The sequence below is a fragment of the Scyliorhinus canicula genome, chromosome 4, assembly GCF_902713615.1.
Source record: "Scyliorhinus canicula chromosome 4, sScyCan1.1, whole genome shotgun sequence".
NCBI lineage: Eukaryota > Metazoa > Chordata > Chondrichthyes > Carcharhiniformes > Scyliorhinidae > Scyliorhinus > Scyliorhinus canicula.
In genome coordinates, this window is record NC_052149.1 from 2567553 (window position 1) to 2588711 (window position 21159).

The 21159-nt window shown below is 49.7% G+C and overlaps 1 protein-coding gene across 5 annotated transcripts in view; it reads left to right on the plus strand.

Moving 5' to 3' along the window:
- The window catches only part of LOC119964301 (netrin-G1-like), a 728862-nt gene that overhangs the window by 654088 nt on the left and 53615 nt on the right, over positions 1–21159 (plus strand). For all 5 annotated transcript variants that reach the window (XM_038793578.1, XM_038793577.1, XM_038793581.1 and 2 more), the window contains exon 3: positions 5900–6543. In XM_038793578.1, the coding sequence (XP_038649506.1) occupies positions 5900–6543 (644 nt within the window). The remainder of the gene's footprint in view (positions 1–5899; positions 6544–21159) is intronic.

Here is a 21159-nt window from a genome sequence, read left to right on the forward strand (position 1 = left end):
AAACCGTGTGGAGAAATGTGTCACTGTTAGCGATTGAGAATTGGAGGGAATGGGGGAGTGAGGCAGTGAGCTATTCTCTCTGTCTCTCACCCCTCCCTCAATGTGCTTTCACACTGAGCAGCCAGCAGCCATTCTCCTGGGCAGTTCACACTGTTTACACAGCACCATTCCATTGAACCCACAGTGGGAGCTCTGGGACTCAGTGTTCTTCCTTATTTACAGAGGACACAGGTAATTCAGGAATACTTAACATCTGTACTGTCTGCTTATTCATTCATACTTTACTCAGCTTACGGTTTCTGTTACTAATGTCCATTCCATTCGATTTACACAGAGAATTAAAAATAATCAATTGCAATATGCAGCTTTAGTTGATGCCTTTAATCGATGCTGTGACAATTGTAGATTCATTAATCTCCATTATCTCTGTATATTGCCACTATCTCCTCCTTTATCACTGGCATTAGTTTTATTGATCACTGTAACAATCTGCTGCTCCAGACTCCAGTCCAACAGGCTGGCTGGCAGAGAGTTTGGAAAAGGGCTTTTGGCTGATTCACTGATGCTGAATTCAGGTTAGGGCAGTAAGGTCTCTGTTCCTCAACATGCCTCTTTCTGTGTCTTTGTGACACTGAATCTGTCAGCACCCACCAACAACTCGCCAAAGCTCCTCGACAACTCCTCCCAAAGCCGACACCTCCACCCCCAGAAGGTCAACGGCAGCAGAGACCTGGGAACAACATAACCGGCAAAATCCCCTCCAAACACCCCATCCTGACTTGCAAATATGTCATTCCCAGTGATGAAGCATCATTCCCAGTGACGGGGAATCAATCGCAGTGATAGAGAATCATTTCCAGTGATGGGGGAATCATTCCCAGTGACAGGGAGTCGTTACCAGTCACGGGAATCGTTCCCAGTGACGGGGAGACGTTCCCAGTGACAGGGAGTCATTCCCAGTGACGGGGAGTCGTTCCCAGTGACTGGGAGTCGTTCCCAGTGACAGGGAGTCGTTCCCAGTGACGGGGAGACGTTCCCAGTGACGGGGAGTCATTCCCAGTGACGGGGAGTCGTTCCCAGTGACGGGGAGTCATTCCCAGTGACGGGGAGTCGTTCCCAGTGACGGGGAGACGTTCCCAGTGACGGGGAGACATTCCCAGTGACGGGGAGTCGTTCCCAGTGACGGGGAGTCGTTCCCAGTGACGGGGAGACGTTCCTAGTGACGGGGAGTCATTCCCAGTGACGGGGAGTCGTTCCCAGTGACGGGGAGTCGTTCCCAGTGACGGGGAGACGTTCCCAGTGACGGGGAGACGTTCCCAGTGACGGGGAGACGTTCCCAGTGACGGGGAGTCGTTCCCAGTGACAGGGAGTCGTTCCCAGTGACAGGGAGTCGTTCCCAGTCACGGGAATCGTTCCAGTGATGGGGAGTCATTCCCAATGACTGGGAGTTGTTCCCAGTCACGGGAATCATTCCCAGTGACAGGGAGTCATTCCCAGTGACTGGGAGTTGTTCCCAGTGACGGGGAGTCATTCCAGTGACCGGGAGTCGTTCCCAGTGACAGGGAGTCGTTACCAGTGACAGGGAGTCGTTCCCAGTCACGGGAATCGTTCCCAGTGACGGGGAGTCATTCCCAGTGACTGGGAGTTGTTCCCAGTCACGGGGAATCGTTCCCAGTGACGGGGAGTCATTCCCAGTGACTGGGAGTTGTTCCCAGTCACGGGAATCGTTCCCAGTGACGGGGAGTCGTTCCCAGTGACGGGGAGTCGTTCCCAGTGACTGGGAGTCGTTCCCAGTCACGGGAATCGTTCCCAGTGACGGGGAGTCGTTCCCAGTGACGGGGAGTCGTTCCCAGTGACGGGGAGTCGTTCCCAGTGACAGGGAGTCATTCCCAGTCACGGGAATCGTTCCCAGTGAAGGGGAGTCGTTCCCAGTGACTGGGAGTCGTTCCCAGTGACGGCGAGACGTTCCCAGTGACTGGGAGTTGTTCCCAGTGACTGGGAGTTGTTCCCAGTCACGGGAATCGTTCCCAGTGACGGGGAGTTGTTCCCAGTGACTGGGAGTTGTTCCCAGTGACGGGGAGTTGTTCCCAGTGACGGGGAGTTGTTCCCAGTGACTGGGAGTTGTTCCCAGTCACGGGAATCATTCCCGGTGAGGATGGCATAAGATTATTCCAGTTGTATATGAATCCTGATGTGAATTATAATTCCTGTCTGTAAATATCCTGCCTCCTGAAGCTATTTTTAGTTTGACAGATAACATCATTGTTCAATACCTCAACAACACAATTATTCAGCTGTCTAACAGTCCAGTACAGAGTGCAGTGCAATGGAGCATGCACAGATTGATTCAGAATTGTTCCTGAGATCAATAGAGTGTTTGAATATTCCGGGAATCCCAGAGAGAGAAGAATGAGCTTTTTCTAACCCCGTGCCGTATCTGTCCTGGGAGTGTTTGATGGGGACAGTGTAGAGGGAGCTTTACTCTGTATTTAACCCCGTGCTGTACCTGTCCTGGGAGTGTTTGATGGGGGCAGTGTAGAGGGAGCTTTACTCTGTTACTAACCCCGTGCTGTACCTGTCCTGGGAGTGTTTGATGGGGACAGTGTAGAGGGAGCTTTACTCTGTATCTAACCCTGTGCTGTACCTGTCCTGGGAGTGTTTGGTGGGAACAGTGTAGAGGGAGCTTTACTATGTTTCTAACCCCGTGCTGTACCTGTCCTGGGAGTGTTTGATGGGGACAGTGTAGAGGGAGCTTTACTCTGTATCTAACCCCGTGCTGTACCTGTCCTGGGAGTGTTTGGTGGGAACAGTGTAGAGGGAGCTTTACTCTGTATCTAACCCCGTGCTGTACCTGTCCTGGGAGTGTTTGATGGGGACAGTGTAGAGGGAGCTTTACTCTGTATCTAACCCCGTGCTGTACCTGTCCTGGGAGTGTTTGATGGGGACAGTGTAGCGGGAGCTTTACTCTGTATCTAACCCCGTGCTGTACCTGTCCTGGGAGTGTTTGATGGGGACAGTGTAGAGGGAGCTTTACTCTGTATCTAACCCCGTGCTGTACCTGTCCTGGGAGTGTTTGATGGGGACAGTGTAGAGGGAGCTTTACTCTGTATCTAACCCCGTGCTGTACCTGTCCTGGGAGTGTTTGATGGGGACAGTGTAGAGGGAGCTTTACTCTGTATCTAACCCCGTGCTGTACCTGTCCTGGGAGTGTTTGATGGGGACAGTGTAGGGGGAGCTTTACTCTGAACCTAACTCCGTGCTGTACCTGTCCTGGGAGTGTTTGATGGGGACAGTGTAGAGAGAGCTTTACTCTGTATCTAACCCCGTGCTGTACCTGTCCTGGGAGTGTTTGATGGGGACAGTGTAGAGGGAGCTTTACTCTGTATCTAACCCCGTGCTGTATCTGTCCTGGGAGTGTTTGATGGGGACAGTATCGAGGGAGCTTTACTCTGTATCTAACCCCGTGCTGTACTGTCCTCGGAGTATTTGATGGGGACAGTGTAGAGGGAGCTTCACTCTGTATCTAACCCCGTGCTGTACCTGTCCTGGGAGTGTATGATGGGGACAGTATCGAGGGAGCTTTACTCTGTATCTAACCCCGTGCTGTACCTGTCCTGGGAGTGTTTGATGGAGACAGTGTAGAGGGAGCTTAACAATATGTCTCACCCCCTGCTGTACCTGTCCTGGGAGTGTTTGATGGGGACAGTGTAGAGGGAGCTTTACTCTGTATCTAACCCCGTGCTGTACCTGTCCTGGGAGTGTTTGATGGAGACAGTGTAGAGGGAGCTTAACAATATGCTTCACCCCCTGCTGTCCCTGTCCTGGGAGTGTTTGATGGGGACAGTGTAGAGGGAGCTTTACTCTGTATCTAACCCCGTGCTGTACCTGTCCTGGGAGTGTTTGATGGGGGCAGTGTAGAGGGAGCTTTACTCTGTTACTAACCCCGTGCTGTACCTGTCCTGGGAGTGTTTGATGGGGACAGTGTAGAGGGAGCTTTACTCTGTATCTAACCCCGTGCTGTACCTGTCCTGGGAGTGTTTGGTGGGAACAGTGTAGAGGGAGCTTTACTATGTTTCTAACCCCGTGCTGTACCTGTCCTGGGAGTGTTTGATGGGGACAGTGTAGAGGGAGCTTTACTCTGTATCTAACCCCGTGCTGTACCTGTCCTGGGAGTGTTTGGTGGGAACAGTGTAGAGGGAGCTTTACTCTGTATCTAACCCCGTGCTGTACCTGTCCTGGGAGTGTTTGATGGGGACAGTGTAGAGGGAGCTTTACTCTGTATCTAACCCCGTGCTGTACCTGTCCTGGGAGTGTTTGATGGGGACAGTGTAGCGGGAGCTTTACTCTGTATCTAACCCCGTGCTGTACCTGTCCTGGGAGTGTTTGATGGGGACAGTGTAGAGGGAGCTTTACTCTGTATCTACCCCGTGCTGTACCTGTCCTGGGAGTGTTTGATGGGGACAGTGTAGAGGGAGCTTTACTCTGTATCTAACCCTGTGCTGTATCTGTTCTGGGAGTGTTTGATGGGGACAGTGTAGAGGGAGCTTTACTCTGTATCTAACCCCGTGCTGTACCTGTCCTGGGAGTGTTTGAAGGGGACAGTGCAGAGGGAGCTTTACTCTGTATCTAACCCCGTGCTGTACCTGTCCTGGGAGTGTTTGATGGGGACAGTGTAGAGGGAGCTTTACTCTGTATCTAACCCCGTGCTGTACCTGTCCTGGGAGTGTTTGATGGGGACAGTGTAGGGGGAGCTTTACTCTGAACCTAACTCCGTGCTGTACCTGTCCTGGGAGTGTTTGATGGGGACAGTGTAGAGAGAGCTTTACTCTGTATCTAACCCCGTGCTGTACCTGTCCTGGGAGTGTTTGATGGGGACAGTGTAGAGGGAGCTTTACTCTGTATCTAACCCCGTGCTGTATCTGTCCTGGGAGTGTTTGATGGGGACAGTATCGAGGGAGCTTTACTCTGTATCTAACCCCGTGCTGTACTGTCCTCGGAGTGTTTGATGGGGACAGTGTAGAGGGAGCTTCACTCTGTATCTAACCCCGTGCTGTACCTGTCCTGGGAGTGTTTGATGTGGACAATGTAGAGGGAGCTTCACTCTGTATCTAACCCCGTGCTGTACCTGTCCTGGGAGTGTATGATGGGGACAGTATCGAGGGAGCTTTACTCTGTATCTAACCCCGTGCTGTACCTGTCCTGGGAGTGTTTGATGGAGACAGTGTAGAGGGAGCTTAACAATATGTCTCACCCCCTGCTGTACCTGTCCTGGGAGTGTTTGATGGGGACAGTGTAGAGGGAGCTTTACTCTGTATCTAACCCCGTGCTGTACCTGTCCTGGGAGTGTTTGATGGAGACAGTGTAGAGGGAGCTTAACAATATGTCTCACCCCCTGCTGTCCCTGTCCTGGGAGTGTTTGATGGGGACAGTGTAGAGGGAGCTTTACTCTGTATCTAACCCCGTGCTGTACCTGTCCTGGGAGTGTTTGATGGGGGCAGTGTAGAGGGAGCTTTACTCTGTATCTAACCCCGTGCTGTACCTGTCCTGGGTGTGTTTGATGGGGACAGTGTAGAGGGAGCTTTACTCTGTATCTAACCCCGTGCTGTACCTGTCCTGGGAGTGTTTGATGGGGACAGTGTAGAGGGAGCTTTACTCTGTATCTAACCCCGTGCTGTACCTGTCCTGGAGTGTTTGATGGGGACAGTGTAGAGGGAGCTTTACTCTGTATCTAACCCCGTGCTGTACCTGTCCTGGGAGTGTTTGATGGGGACAGTGTAGAGGGAGCTTTACTCTGTATCTAACCCTGTGCTGTACCTGCCCTGGGAGTGTTTGATGGGGACAGTGTAGAGGGAGCATTATTTTGTGTCTAACCCCGTGTTGTATTGCTTTCTGTTTTAAGGAGAACCCCTACATGTGCAACAACGAGTGTGACGCTCGCACACCCGAACTCGCACACCCACCTGAGCTGATGCTGGATGACGAGGGACGGGTTCCCAACACCTTTTGGCAAAGTGTCTCCTGGAGGCATTTCCCGGAGCCTCTCCTGGTCAACATCACGCTGTCCTGGGGCAAGAGCATCGAGCTGACTGAGGACATTGTCATCACCTTCGAATCAGGCCGTCCCGAGCAGATGGTTCTGGAGAAGTCTCTGGACCACGGGCGCAGCTGGCAGCCTTACCAGTTCTACGCAGCCGACTGCCTCAATTCCTTCGGGATGGAAGCCAGAAGCGCTCGGGATCTGATTGCTGCCTCTGTTTTGGACATTATCTGCACAGAGGAGTATTCTAGGGGCTACGTGTGGAAGCTGGAGAAGATGGTGCGATTCGAGATCCAGGAACGTTTTGCCCTGTTTGGGGGACCTCGTCTCCGTGACATGGCCTCACTGTACGGCCGACTGGACACCACCAAGGACCTGAGGGACTTCTTCACTCTGACTGACCTGCGGCTCAGACTGCTCCGCCCCGCCACTGGGCCCACCAGAGTCGACCCACTCAACCTGTCCAAATATTTCTACGCCATCTCCAATCTGGACATCAGGGGACGGTGAGAGTTCCTCAACCCATCAACAGCGAGTTAGTGAGCACACACCTCACACCCAGGGACACTATGTCACACCAACATAGGGTCACCAACATGGTTTTGAAGCAGGAGGCCATTTGACCCATTGAACCTGCTGTCCCATTTCAGTAAGGTCATGGATGATCTGATTCTGATCCTAACTCCATTTTCCTGTCTGTCCCCCAGAATCCTTCACTCCCTTGTCTGTCTATAACATGTTTAACTCGAATCGATTCAATGACCTGCAGTCTGCAGTGCTCTCTGTTGAAGAGAATTCCAGGCTAACGATCCTCTGAGAGAAAATAATTCTCATCTCTGTCTGATTACTTTTATACTGTGTCCCTGAGTTCTTAACTCCCCCACAAACGGAAACACTCCCAGCATCCACCCTATCAAATCCCCTCAGGATCGCCATATGTTAGATTAAGATCACCCCTGGATCTTCAAACTCCAGTGGATATCAGCCCAATACGTTCAACCTCCCTTCATAAGATCAGCGCCTCATCCCAGCAATGGGTTGAGTGACCCTCCTCTGAATTGCTTCTCGGGATCACTATTTAAAAATTAATGGTCACCATTTAAGACGGAGATTAAAAGAATTGTTTTCTCCCAGAGGATCTTGAGTCTTCGGAATCCTCTTCCTCAAAAGGTAGTCTTTGAACTTTTTTAAGGCAGAGCTGGATTAATTCCTGATAAGGAAAGAGGTGAGAGGTTGTCGGGCGTAGATGGGAATGTGGAGTTGAGGTTCAAATCAGATCCACATCTACAGGTTCCCCTTTATCCACCTTGTTACTGGTTCCTAATAATCTCATAAATTGGTTAAAGAGGATTTCCCATTCACAAGGTTTTGGGGCAGAGTTTTAGGTGGTGGCTTTATCGGTGGGTGGGGCGAGTGTGAAATTTGTCAGATGGAATTCCCAATGAGACCCTGCCCCGCCCTGACCTCTCCATCATTTTTAGCTTCGATGAGTGAGGCCCTTCCACCCCTGTCCAGTGCTCCATCGGATCCTCCCCCCCCCCCCCCCCCCCCCCCCCCACCACCCCCGATCCTTCTCACCCTGAGACCCTCAATACTTTCCTGTTCATGGAATCCCGTGGGTTGGACTCTGGGGCTGCTTGAGGTTCCCGTCCTGTCCACTGCAGTTTCTGGCGCTGCACGGACTGGTTTCGCACAGTGGGCTAAACAGCTGGCTTGTAATGCAGAACAAGGCCAGCAGGGCAGGTTCAATTCCCGCACCGGCCTCCACGAACAGGCGCCAGAATGTGGCGACTTGGGGCTTTGCACAGTAACTTAATTTGAGCCTACTTGTGACAATAAGCGATTATTATTATTATTGTAAGGCAGACCAGAATCCCTGTTCAACGCCTCTGCCATTCCCTTGATTTCAATTAACAATTCCCCAGACCCTCTCTCTGGAGGAGCAACACCAACTTTTGTTACACTTTCCCAATTTAAATAAGTTTACTGTCTGTTTTTATATTTCTACCTGGCTTTCTCTCAAACTCCAATTCCTCCCTTTGTTTGCTGGGTTTTAAGATCTGACCAATCCTCTGACCGATCGCTAATCCTGACAGATTTCTAGTGTTTCTTTCAATTTGATCCAATCCTTCACTTCCTGATTTATCCACAGATGATGCTTCCTTCTCAAAGAGTCTTTCCTTCTGGGAGGGTTCCTGCATACTCAACATCTGGATGGAGTCCACCAGTGTCAACATCTGGTTGGAACCCACCAGTGTCAACATCTAGGTGGAGTCCACCAGTGTCAACATCTGGTTGGAATCCATCAGTGTCAACATCTGGGTGGTGTCCATCAGTGTCAACATCTGGGTGGAGTCCATCAGTGTCAACATCTGGGGGCCATCAGGCAAAAACCGGGGAAATGTTTGAGTCATATCTACAATGGAATTCTAACAGGCCAATACCTTGCGTGGCAATCTCTATTCAGATGTCTAGGACACTCCTTCAATGAACATCTGGAAGACCTGCCATCAGGCACAACATGTGGGGCTACACTAACAGGGATTAAACCTAGGGTGAGATTGTTTTAAACATCCGGAAGAATGAGATGAACAGCTGGTCACACAGTCACTCTACCAGGGAAACGTCTCAGAGAATGAGAGTGGTTACAGCACACAGCAGAGGCCTTTCAGCCAGTTGTGTCCATGCTGGCCCTCTGTAAGAGCAACTCAGCAAATCTCACTTTCCCTGTCTTTACCCCATATCTCTACAATTGTTCTCTTTTCGGTTAGTGATTCAATTGTCTTTTGAAAGTCTCGATTGAACCTGTCTCCACTACACTCTCAGGGAGTGAATTGCAGAGGGCACCACCTCACCTTGTTAAAGAGTTTCTCCTCACGTTTCCTCCAGTTCGTTTGCCATTTACCTGAAATCTGGGCACTCTGGTTCTCAATCTTTCCACCAATGGGGTCAGTTTCTCTCTGTCTACTCTGTCCAGACTCCCCATGGTTTTGATCAAATCTCCTCAATTTTCTTTTCTCCGTGGGGACCAGTTGTAACCTCTCCAATCAGTCCATGTTCCTCAATCCTCCCATCTCTGAAACCTTTCTCCTCAATCTTTGCCGCACACGCTCTAAGGCCTGCAGTGTGGGGCCCACAACTGGACACAAGGCTCCAGTGGAGGAGGAACCAGAATCTTATCACGTTCTCTGATAATTTGGGGTTTTGTACTCGATGCCTCTATTTATAAAACACAGACGAGCTCATCAGCAGCTTTGCCAACCTGTCCTGGTCCCCTCACTGCTTTTCCCACACACATATCTCAGCTTCCTCTGCTCCTTCATCATCTTTACATTTTTATCCTTTAGATTTAACCAACTCTCCTTGTTCTTCCAAAAAGTATTTCTCTACATCAAATATGACCTACTGTGTGTTGTCCAGTCCACCAGCCTGTCTATATCCCCTCGCAGTCCATCATTCTTCCCCTCACAATATTTTGATATCTATGGATTGTGAAATTGTGCTCTGTTCACCAAACTCTAGATCATTAATATTGACCAAATAAAGCAGGGGTGCTAACGTCACTCCCTGAGAAGCCCCCTCACTATAAACCATCCTCCAGTTTGAGATCAACCATTCACCACCATTCTGATTCCTGTCCCTCCGCCAACTCCATATCCCTGCTGCTGCCTTCCATTTATTCACTCAGTTTAATGTTGCAGAGAAATCTTTTACATAATCAACCATCTGTCACCTGCACCTTTTCCTGCTCCATCCCACTCTCTGTCTCTTCCATCATCCAGGGAGCCCTGGATATGTTCCCTGCTCTTTCCCTGTCATGGCAATGTACCATGGCTGCATCTGAACAATCTCCTCTTTAAAGACAAATCATTGTTTCATTCCAGTTTTGCTGACAACCTTTGATTCCAGTTTATCTGTCTGGGTCAGATCCCTATTCACCACGTTGAAATCACCCCCACCCCACCCGACAGTTAATTATACTAACTCTGAATTGTTCCTTGTCCATTTCCGTAATCAACTTAAACATGATACAATGATCACAGTCCCCGAAATGTTCTCCAACTGACACTTGATCCACTTGCTCCCCCCCCCTCATTCCTAAGAACTAGGTCCAGCAATGTCTCCTTTCTCATTGGACACATGCAGATGTCAACAATTCTCCTAATGTGGAGATGCCGGCGTTGGACTGGGGTAAGCACAGTAAGAAGTCTGACAACACCAGGTTAAAGTCCAACAGGTTTGTTTCAAACACTAGCTTTCAGAGCACTGCTCCTTCCTCAGGTGAATGAAGAGGTGGATTCCACAACCACATATATATAGACAAAGTCAGAGATGGAAGACGATACTTTGAATGCCTGTCTTTGTAGGTAATTAAGTCTTTACAGGTCCAGACGGTGCGACTGGAGAGAGGGATAATCACAGGTTAAAGAGGTGTGAATTGTCTCAAGCCAGGACAGTTGGTAGGATTTCACAAGCCCAGGCCAGATGGTGGGGGGTGAATGTAATGCGACATGAATCCCAGGTCCCGGTTGAGGCTGCACTCATGTGTGCGGAACTTGGCTATAAGTTTCTGCTCGGCGATTCTGCGTTGTCGTGCATCCTGAAGGCCGCCTTGGAGAACGCTTACCCGGAGATCAGAGGCTGAATGCCCTTGACTGCTGAAGTGTTCCCCGACTGGAAGGGAACATTCCTGCCTGGCAACTGTTGCACAATATCCGTTCATCCATTGTTGCAGCGTCTGCATGGTCTCGCCAATGTACCACGCTTCGGGACATCCTTTCCTGTTCTCCTGAACCCACTCTCAGAACTCTTTCCCCTCCCTGCTCTTTACATCACCACTTTCACAGTCTATATTCAGAAATTAAAGTCTCTTTAATTCATAAAACATCCCAGGTGAATCACAGGAGGATTAGACATCAAAGTATTTCTGAAGTATAACTACTCTCTAGTTTGCGTATCTGGGTAATTTCCCTGAACATTTGTTCCTCTTTATCCTTCCCACTGATTGGTTAATAGAACTCGCCCAGTAAAGTTACATCGATTGTTTCTGAAACCAAATAGATTCTGTCCTTGGCCCCTCGAGGACGTTCTCCTCCTTCACTGCTATATTATACTTCATCAATACCTCTCCCCTCCTCCTCTCTTCCCTGCTCCATCTTTCCTGAACATCTTGGCGGGATTCTCAAACATGGGGCTATGTCCCCAAGCAGCGTAAAAACTCTGGTGTTTCACTCTTGATTTTCCTTCAAAAAGCCCTGAGCAATTCTCCTGCCTGCAGGGGGCTGGCAGGGCCCTGGAGTGCTTCTCGCAGCTCTGGCTGTGGATACGGGGCCCTGCAATTCCGGTCGGGAGTCCGCGCATGCGCACAGCGGCCTGCAGCGGCCGTGAGGAGCAACATCCAAAATGTCGGCCCCCCCGAGATGGCGCACGCCCACGGATCCGAACCACCCGATCGCCGACCCGGCCGTCCATGAGGCCCCCCCCCCCCCAGTGCTCGATCCCCTCGCCCCCCACCAGGGCTCCCGCCAACTGAGAACCATGCCGTCGGGAACTCGGCCAGTATTGCGCGGAGAATCGCTGGGGGAGCCTCTGTCACTGCCCCCCCCCCCCCCCCCCAGCTGCCCCGCATAATCCGGGTGCGTGTTATTTTCCAGGGAATGGAGAACCGCGGGAGCGCCGCCGGCCACGGTTCCAGCGTAAAAATGGTTTCTCCGCCCCCCAAACGTGATTTTGGCGCGGGACTGCGTAAAATCCAGCCCCATGTATCCTGGAATATTCAGTTGCCAGTTCTGCTCTTTTTTGAGCCAGTCTCCGTTACCATGACAACACCTTGGACAGGAGTCTCTCTTTAGGAGACCATGGGTGGGATTCTCCGTCGGCCGACACTGGAATCAGGAAATGCGATTGGGAGGAAAATCAGTTTTGACGCTGAAATCGTGGCCGGCGCCAGTTTCGCACCAAATTGCAATTCTCCGGGTGCTCGACAGCGGCGTCAACGCATTCCACTCCGCACGTACAGTAAACGCCATTGCAATATCATTAGCGGGCCAGACCCAGTATTATCCGGGGCCTCCACAAATCTCTGCCTCCACCAAGGGACATCCCGACGGCGAGGTTCACCTGTGTTTTGAAAATTCAGGAACCAGACGTCATGGCTGCTGAGGGAGAGAGAGGGGGGACGTAAAGTGTCCAACATCACCAGAGTTTGCTGACAGTTGTGCCGCTGGTCGGGGGCTTCTGCCGGGGGTAGTAATGGGGGGGTGGCCAGGAGGTGAGCTGTGGGGTCGGGGTGGACAGGCACGGAGCACAATTGCCAGTAAGGCAGCCATGCACACCTCTGACTGCCCACTGATCCTAGTGCCACAGGTCATAGGGGTACCCCTCCTACCTACCCTCTGGCCCCAGCCCACCCGTCAATGTCATGTGCGCGCTCCAGCGTTTCCAGTGCCATCTTGTTCGCTGGGATGAGTGTGTGTGGGGAGTGGAACGCTAATTTGACAGCCTCCCGTGTGCCAAAGAACAAAGAACCATACAGCACAGGAACAGGCCCTTCGGCCCTCCAAGCCTGTACTGACCTTGCTGCCACCTAACCTAAAATCTTTTACACTTCCAGGGTCTGTATTCCTCTATTCCCATCCTATTCATGTATTCGTCAAGATATGGCTTAAAAATCACTATGAAATGAAATTACTTATTGTCACGAGTAGGCTTCAATGAAGTTACTGTGAAAAGCCCCTAGTCGCCACATTCCGGCGCCTGTCCGGGGAGGCTGGTACGCCCCTGCTGCCACCACCTCCTCCGGCAGCGAGTTCCAGGCACCCACTACCCTCTGTGTAAAAAACCTGCCTCGAACATCTCCTCTAAACCTTGCCCCTCACACTTTAAACCTATGCCCCCTGGTAATTGACTCTTCCACCCTGGGGAAAATCCTCTGACTATCCATTCTGTCTATGCCCCTCATAATTTTGTAGACCTCTATCAGGTCGCCCCTCAACCTCCGCCGTTCCAGTGAGAACAAACCGAGTTTATTCAACCTCCCCTCATAGCTAATGCCCTCCATACCAGACAACATCCTGGTAAATCTCTTCTGCACCCTCTCCAAAGCCTCCACATCCTTCTGGTAGTGTGGCGACCAGAATTGAACACTATACTCCAAGTGTGGCCTAACTAAGGTTCTATACAGCTGCAACATGACTTGCCAATTCTTATACTCAATGCCCCGGCCAATGAAGGCAAGCATGCCGTATGCCTTCTTGACTATTCTTCTCCACCTGTGTTGCCCCTTTCAGTGACCTGTGGACCTGTACACCTAGATCTCTCTGACTATCAAAAGTCTCAAGGGTTCTGCCATTTACTATATATTTCCCACCTGTATTCAACCTCCCAAACTGCATTACCTCACATTTCTCTGGATTATAATAATAACCTTTATTGTCACAAGTAGGCTTACATTAACACTGCAATGAAGTTACTGTGAAAATCCCCCAGTCGCCACATTTCGGCACCTGTTTGGGTACACAGAGGGAGAATTCAGACTGTCCAATTCACCTAACAGCACATCTTTCGGGACTTGTGGGAGGAAACCGGAGCACCCGGAGGAAACCCACGCAGACACGGGGAGAACGTGCAGACTCCGCACAGACACTGACCCAAGCCGGGAATCAAACCCGGGACCCAGGATAACCACTGTGTTACCGTGCTGCATTAAACTCCATCTGCCATCTCTCCGCCCAAGATTGCAACCGATCTAAATCCTGTTGTATCCTCTGACAGTCCTCATCGCTATCCGCAATTACACCAACCTTTGTGTCGTCCGCAAACTTACTAATCAGACCAGTTACATTTTCCTCCAAATCATTTATATATACTACGGATAGCAAAAGTCCCAGCACTGATCCCTGCGGAACACCACTAGTCACAGCCCTCCAATTAGAAAAGCACCCTTCCATTGCTACTCTCTGCCTTCTGTGACTAGCCAGTTCTGTATCCATCTTGCCAGTTCACCCCTGATCCCAATGTGACTTCACGTTTTGTACCAGTCTGCCATGAGGGACCTTGTCAAAGGCCTTACTGAAGTCCATATAGACAACATCCACTGCCCTACCTGCATCAATCACCTTTGTGACCTCTTCGAAATGAGCAGGCCATCTTCGACTGGGTACTGTGTAATGAGAAGGGAATCATTGCCAATCTGGCTGTACAAGATTCCTTGAGGATGAGCGATCATAAAATGACGGAATTTTTTATCAAGGTGGAGAGTGAAGTAGTTGATTCGGGGACTAGGGTGCTGAATCTGAATAAAGGGAACTATGAGGATATGAAGCGTGAGTTAGCCTTGATAGATTGGGGAGAGTTACTTAAAAGGATGACCGTGGATAGACAATGCCAAACATTCAAGGAACACATGGGGGAACTACAGCAACTGTTCATTCCTGTCTGGCACATAAGCAAAGGGGGTAAGAGGGCCAATCCATGGCTTACAAAGGAAATTAGAAATAGTATCCGATGCAAGGAAGAAGCTTACAGATTGGCCAAGAAAAATAATAGGTCTGAGGATTGGGAGCAGTTTAGAATTCAGCAAAGAAGGACAAAGGGATTGATTCAGAAGGGGAAAGTACAGTACGAAAGGAAGCTTGCAGGGAACATAAAGACTGACACTAAAAGTTTCTACAGATATGTGACGAGAAAGAGATTGGTAAAGAGAAATGTAGGCCCCCTACAGACAGAAACAGGGGAATGCATAATAAGGGACAAAGGAATAGCTGAGAAATTGAATACACACTTAGGTTCTGTCTTCACAAAAGAGGACACAATTCAGATCCCAGAAATGTTGGAGAATGAAAGGTTTAGTGAGAGGGAAGAACTGAGGGAGATCAACATTAGTAGAGAAATGGTGCTGGGAAAATTGATGGGATTGAAGGTGGATAAATCCCGAGGGCCTGAGAATCTGCATCCCAGAGTGTTTAAGGAGGTGGCTCTGGAAATAGTGGATGCATTGGTGGTCATATGGATTTATATAGAATATAGAACAGTACAGCACAGAACAGGCCCTTCGGCCCTCGATGTTGTGCCGAGCAATGATCACCCTACTTAAACCCACGTAACCCGTATACCCGTAACCCAACAATCCCCCCATTAACCTTACACTACGGGCAATTTAGCCGGGATTCTATAGACTCTGGAACTGTCCCTGCAGATTGGAGGGTAGCTCACGTCACTCCGATATTCAAAAAGGGAGGTAGAGATAAAGGAGGGAATTATAGACCAGTAAGCCTAACATCGATAGTGGGTAATCCATTATCAAGGACTTTAGAATGGAACATTTAGAAAGCAGTGGCAGGATCAGTCAGAGTCAGCATGGATTTATGAAGGGAAATCATTTTTTTTTCTTTTTTTATAAATTTAGAGTATTCAAATATTTTTTTTCCAATGAAGGGGCAATTTAGCGTGGCCAATCCCCTAATCTGCACATCTTTGGGTTGTGGGGGTGAAACCCACGTAGACACGGGGAGAATGAGCAAACTCCATACGGACAGTGACCCAGGGCCGGGATTCGAACCCGGGTCCTCAGTGCCGTAGTCCCAGTGCTAATCACTGTGCCACATGCCGCCCTGTGAAAATCATGCTTGACAAATCTGTTGGAATTCTTTGAAGATGTAACCAGTACAGTCGATAAGGGGGAGCCAGTCGATGTGGTATATTTGGACTTTCAGAAGGCGTTTGACAAAGTCCCGCAGCAGAGATTATTGTGCAAAATTAAAGCGCATGGGATTGGGGAAATGTATTGAGGTGGATAGAAAACTGGTTGGCAGAGAGGAAACAAAGAGTAGGGATTAATGGGTCCTTTTCAAATTGGCAGGCAGTAACTAGTGGGGTACCACAGGGATCGGTGCTGGGACCCCAGCTATTCACAATATATATTAATGATTTGGATGAGGGAACAAAATGTAACATCTCAAAGTTTGCAGACTTATTCCAGGGATGGCGGGACTGTTATATGAGGAGAGATTGACTAGGTTTGGATTGTTCTCGCTGGAGTTCAGAAGAATGAGGGGGGATCTCATAGAGACTTATAAAATTCTAACAGGACTAGACAGGGAAGATGCAGGGAAGATGCTACCAATGATGGGTGTGTCCAGAACCAGGGGTCACAGTCTGAGGATTCAGGGTAAACCATTTCAGACAGAGATAAGGAGCCATTTCTTCACACAAAGAATGGTGAGCCTGTGGAATTCATTACCACAGGAAGCAGTTGATGCTAAAGCTTTGAATATATTCAAGAGGCGGCTGGATATAGCACTTGGGGAGAATGAGATCAAAGGCTATGGGGAGAAAGCAGGATTAGGCTATTGAGTTGGATGATCAGCCATGATGGTGATGAATGGCAGAGCAGGCTCGAAGGGCCAAAAGGCCTCCTCCTGTTCCTATCTTCTATGTATCTATGTGTGTATGTTCTCCCACGAGAGGTAAATTGCATCTGATTTGGGCTCACGCTGGGAGCACTAATCAGGAATCGATTCCCAATCTTTAGCCATGCAAAGATTGAGAGGGATTCCCCATGGCAGTGTTTCTCAAACTTTTTTTCCCGGGATCCACTTCTGCCAACGGGCTGACCTTCAGGACCCACGACGTCCGAACTTCGCGACCCACGCCGGACCCACACCGGCCGATCTTCACAACCCATGCCGGCCGATCTTCACAACCCACACCGACCGATCTTCGCGCCCACACTAGCCGATCTTCACGACCGCGCCGGCCGATCTTCGCGATCCTCGCCAGCTGACCTTTGCAACCCATGCCATGCTTACTTACCTTGAATGCAAAAGGGGAGCCTGCTTGGTACTCATGATCTCACTTGATCAGCTTCAAAGGAGGAGCGGGCAATGAAAACGGAAAATCCAACATTGCACATGTCGGTCATCGTGAAGGGCAATAGCAAAAAAATTCTTGTTTTACTGAGCACTGAATACTCCAGGTAGATGCCACTCCAGAATGCTGACAGCCTTCCGGTGGCACAATGGCACAGCGGTTAGCATTGCTGTCTCACAGCGCCAGCGATGCGGATTCAATTCCAACCTTGGATCACTGTCTGTGCAGAGTCTACATGTTCTCCCCATGTCTGCGTGGGTTTCCTCCGGGTGCTCCGGTTTCCTCCCACAGTCCAAAGATGTGCAGGTTAGGTGGACTGGCCATGCTAATTTGCTCCTTAGTGTCTAATGGTTCGGTGGGGTTACTGGGCAGTGGGGATCGGGTGAGGATTGGGCCTAAGTGGGGTGTTCCTTAGGAGGGTCAGTGCAGATTTGATGGGCCGAATGGCCTCCACTTTAGTGATTCTATGTTTTATGTTCATGAGCTCCAGGTGTCTTTTTTAACGTGGTATCACAGGTCAGTTACAGCAGCATATTCTTCGAATTTGGAGTCAGCTGCAAATTAATTATTGACTCTGGGGTCTCAACCTCGAAAGGAATTTCTCAGCCACCATTTCTCTTTCAAAATCTGAAACGTCTCCTCTCATTTTTCAGTACTTCCCTGCATATCACACACATGGGCTTTGCATCCTTATTTGCATCGGCACAATTGACAAAACCATATCTCGATAAATCATCTTTATGTTGCTTTGTTGCCAAATTAAGTTTTTTGTTTGTAGGTTGTTTGTAACAGACTACAAACAAAAAGTTCTGTACAGAGCTAATGCTCACACTACTTGTCCCTGCCCTGAACTCTCCTGTGGAGCTCTACCCAGCAGCTTCTGTTGTGAGATCCTGTCCAATCCGTATAATGTCTATTTGAGTCTCTGGCCATTTCATGTTTCTCTTAACGGCAGCATGGTAGCCTTGTGGACAGCACAATCGCTTCACAGCTCCAGGGTCCCAGGTTCAATTCCGGCTTAGGTCACTGTCTGTGTGGAGTCTGCACGTTCTCCCCGTGTCTGCGTGGGTTTCCTCCGGGTGCTCCGGTTTCCTCCCACAGTCCAAAGATGTGCAGGTTAGGTGGATTGGCCATGATAAATTGCCCTTAGTGTCCAAAATTGCCCTTAGTGTTGGGTGGGGTTACTGGGTTATGGGGATAGGGTGGAGGTGTTGACCTTGGGTAGGGTGCTCTTTCCAAGAGCCGGTGCAGACTCGATGGGCGAATGGCCTCCTTCTGCACTGAAAATTCTATGATCTTACCAGCAGCTAGAAAATGGAAACTCTATTCCGGGAATTGGAGCCAGAAACATGTACATGGCGGGTGCTTGACGTCAAGTGAATGTACAGGGTTCATGACCTTCTCTCTGCAGCCACTTCTGGCTGAAAGACTGTGCACAGCTTCATTTATTTTCATTTAAGAGGCTGCGGCAGCCGCCATTTTCAATTTTTTATGGTTGTGGCCATTGGCTGCTTCTCCAGTAATTGGGACCACGGTGGGAACGCCGCGACCCTTCTGACACAACCTGCGATCCACGTGCGGATCACGGCCCACACTTTGAACAACCCTACCACTTTGAGCGGGCGGCCTGATAGCGAAGTCCCGCAGCTGGAGCTCTCCCCCCCCACCCCCCCCACTTCCCGACCCCCACAATGCAATTCAGCTCCCACCAGGATTTTCTGGGTCACCTTCTGCACCCCCTATGGACATGACCCAACCCACCACAACCATCACCTCCAGCACTCCCTAATTAATGAGACCCCCCCACATAGAGACCCACTAAATAAAGAGACCCTACAGAGACCCTTCTAGGAGAGAGAATCCTGTCTGGAAGCCCCCCCCCCCCAAAAAAAAAAACAAATCACTGCTTTAACACTCACCTGGGCAATAGACCTGCTGGCTCAGACAGAGGAAGCAGCACCTGTCAATTCCTGGAAAGAGAAAACCAGTCAGCTGGGTTTAAACCCCCTCATATCTTTGATCTGCAAGCCATTCATTCATTTTCCTCAATAATGACTTTGCTGGGCTCTGATTAATAGCTTCCACACACCACAAGCTGTCTGCATTATTCCATTCATTGTCCTTCAGGCTTGAGTAACTTTGTAGTGGTCAGCTGTGCAATTGACAGAAAACACTTAACTCTGTTTGAAGTGGTCCAGGAGTTGTCAATCAAAGCTGGATTTATAAACATTGCCGTTAGACCACTTCAAAGTTAATCAACCATGAAGGGAGATGAATTTAGCAATGCTGGGTGGGTGTGGAAGCTGTCAATCACAGCCTAGTTAGTGCTGGGACCACAACCTTTCACAATATATATTAACAATCTGGAAGAAGGTACTGAAGGCACTGTTGCTAAATTTGCAGATGATACAAAGATCTGTAGAGGGACAGGTAGTATTGATGAAGCAAGGGGGCTGCAGAGGACTTGGACAGGCTAGGAGAGTGGGCTAATAAGTGGCAGATAGAATAAAATGTAGGAAAGTGTGAGGTTATGCACTGAGGTAGGAAGAATGAGGCATAGACTATTTTCTAAATGGGAAATGGCTTAGTAAATCAGAAGCACAAAGGGACTTCGGAGTTCTAATTCAAAATTCTCTCAAGGCTAATGTGCAGGTTCAGTCGGCAGTTAAGAAGGCAAATGCAATGTTAGCATTCATGTCGAGAGGGCTAGAATACAAGACCAGGGATGTATTTCTGAGGCTATATAAGGCTCTGGTCAGACCCCATTTGGAGTATTGTGAGCAGTTTTGGGCCCCGTATCTAAGGAAGGACGTGCTTGGGCCTTGGAAAGGGTCCAGAGGAGGTTCACAAAGAATGATCCCTGGAATGAAGAACTTGTCATATGAGGAGCTGTTGAGGACTCTGGGTCTGTACTCGTTGGAGTTTAGAAGGATGGGGGGGATCTTATTGAAACTTACAGGATACTGCGAGGCCTGGATAGAGTGGACGTGGAGAGGATGTTTCCACTCGTCGGAGAAAGTAGACCCCAAGGGCACAGCTTCAGACTAAAGGGACGATCCCTGAAAACAGAGATGAGGAGGAATTTCTTCAGCCAGAGGGTGGTGAATCTGTGGAACTCTTTGCCGCAGAAGGCTGTGGAGGCCAAATCACTGAGTGTCTTTAAGACAGAGATAGATAGGTTCTTGATCAATAAGGGGATCAGGGGTTATGTGGAGAAGGCAGGAGAATGGGGATGAGAAACATATCAGCCATGATTGAATGGCAGAGCAGACTCAATGGGCCGAGTGGCCTAATTCTGCTCCTGTGTCTTATGGTGTCTCTTAATTTAGGGGGTCTCTGGTGTGAGGGAATGACAGAGGGGGTGGTCTGGAGGGGGTGGGCAGGTCTTGCATTTTGGGGTGGAGGGTGCCCCCCCGATAGACTTTAGGGGCGAATCCCTTAAAACGTTACCCCCTTGGGGCACCACATGGTCCATCGGATACGCGTTGGTCAGGACCTGCACCAACTCTGACTGACTCTCCATCCAGAGGGCTGGAGAATGACGAGGGCCCAAAGAGTAGGTGCCGGTCCATTAGCAAAATGCAAATGGATCATTTGGCTGGCACGGCATGCCCCTCGATCCTGACACTAATGGAGATCGGAGCATCGGAAAATAGCATCAACCCCACTTTCTCCCGATGCTGTGTCCTCCGCCACATCAGGAACTGCCTCCAGAGAATCCAGCCCCATATTCCCGAGGCTGTGTACCTGCAGCTCACTAACCTTATTTACCGCACTCGATGTGTTCACCAAGGTGCCCCATAAACTCAGGTTAAACTTGATGACATTCCCTCTTTCTCTGCCTTGGCTGAATATCCATGATTTTCCCTCTGATGTTGTCTGGGTCCCTGATTCTCGACCTTCCTTGTGTTTCCTCACCAATGTTACATCTGCTTCACACCCCCTGCCAAGTTAGATTAAACCCTCCCGACTGGGAAAACTATCCGAGTCAACAGCTCGGGGGCAATTTCTGAGGGTCAACATCTGGAAGGTGCTCAATCATTGAACATCTGGAGTCAGGCTGTCAGCACCAACATCTGGAGCGTCGCTCCCTCTCTGGGAGATTCCTGGAGGGTGAGAATTTCCCGCTGTTTCTATTCAGAGAGGCTGATGTGGGAAGTCAGTAACTGGTGAGATTTACCAGTGATGGATTGTGATGCCTTCCCCAGTCACTCAGCACAGTGGGCTGCTCTGTGTCGCTATGATACATTCTC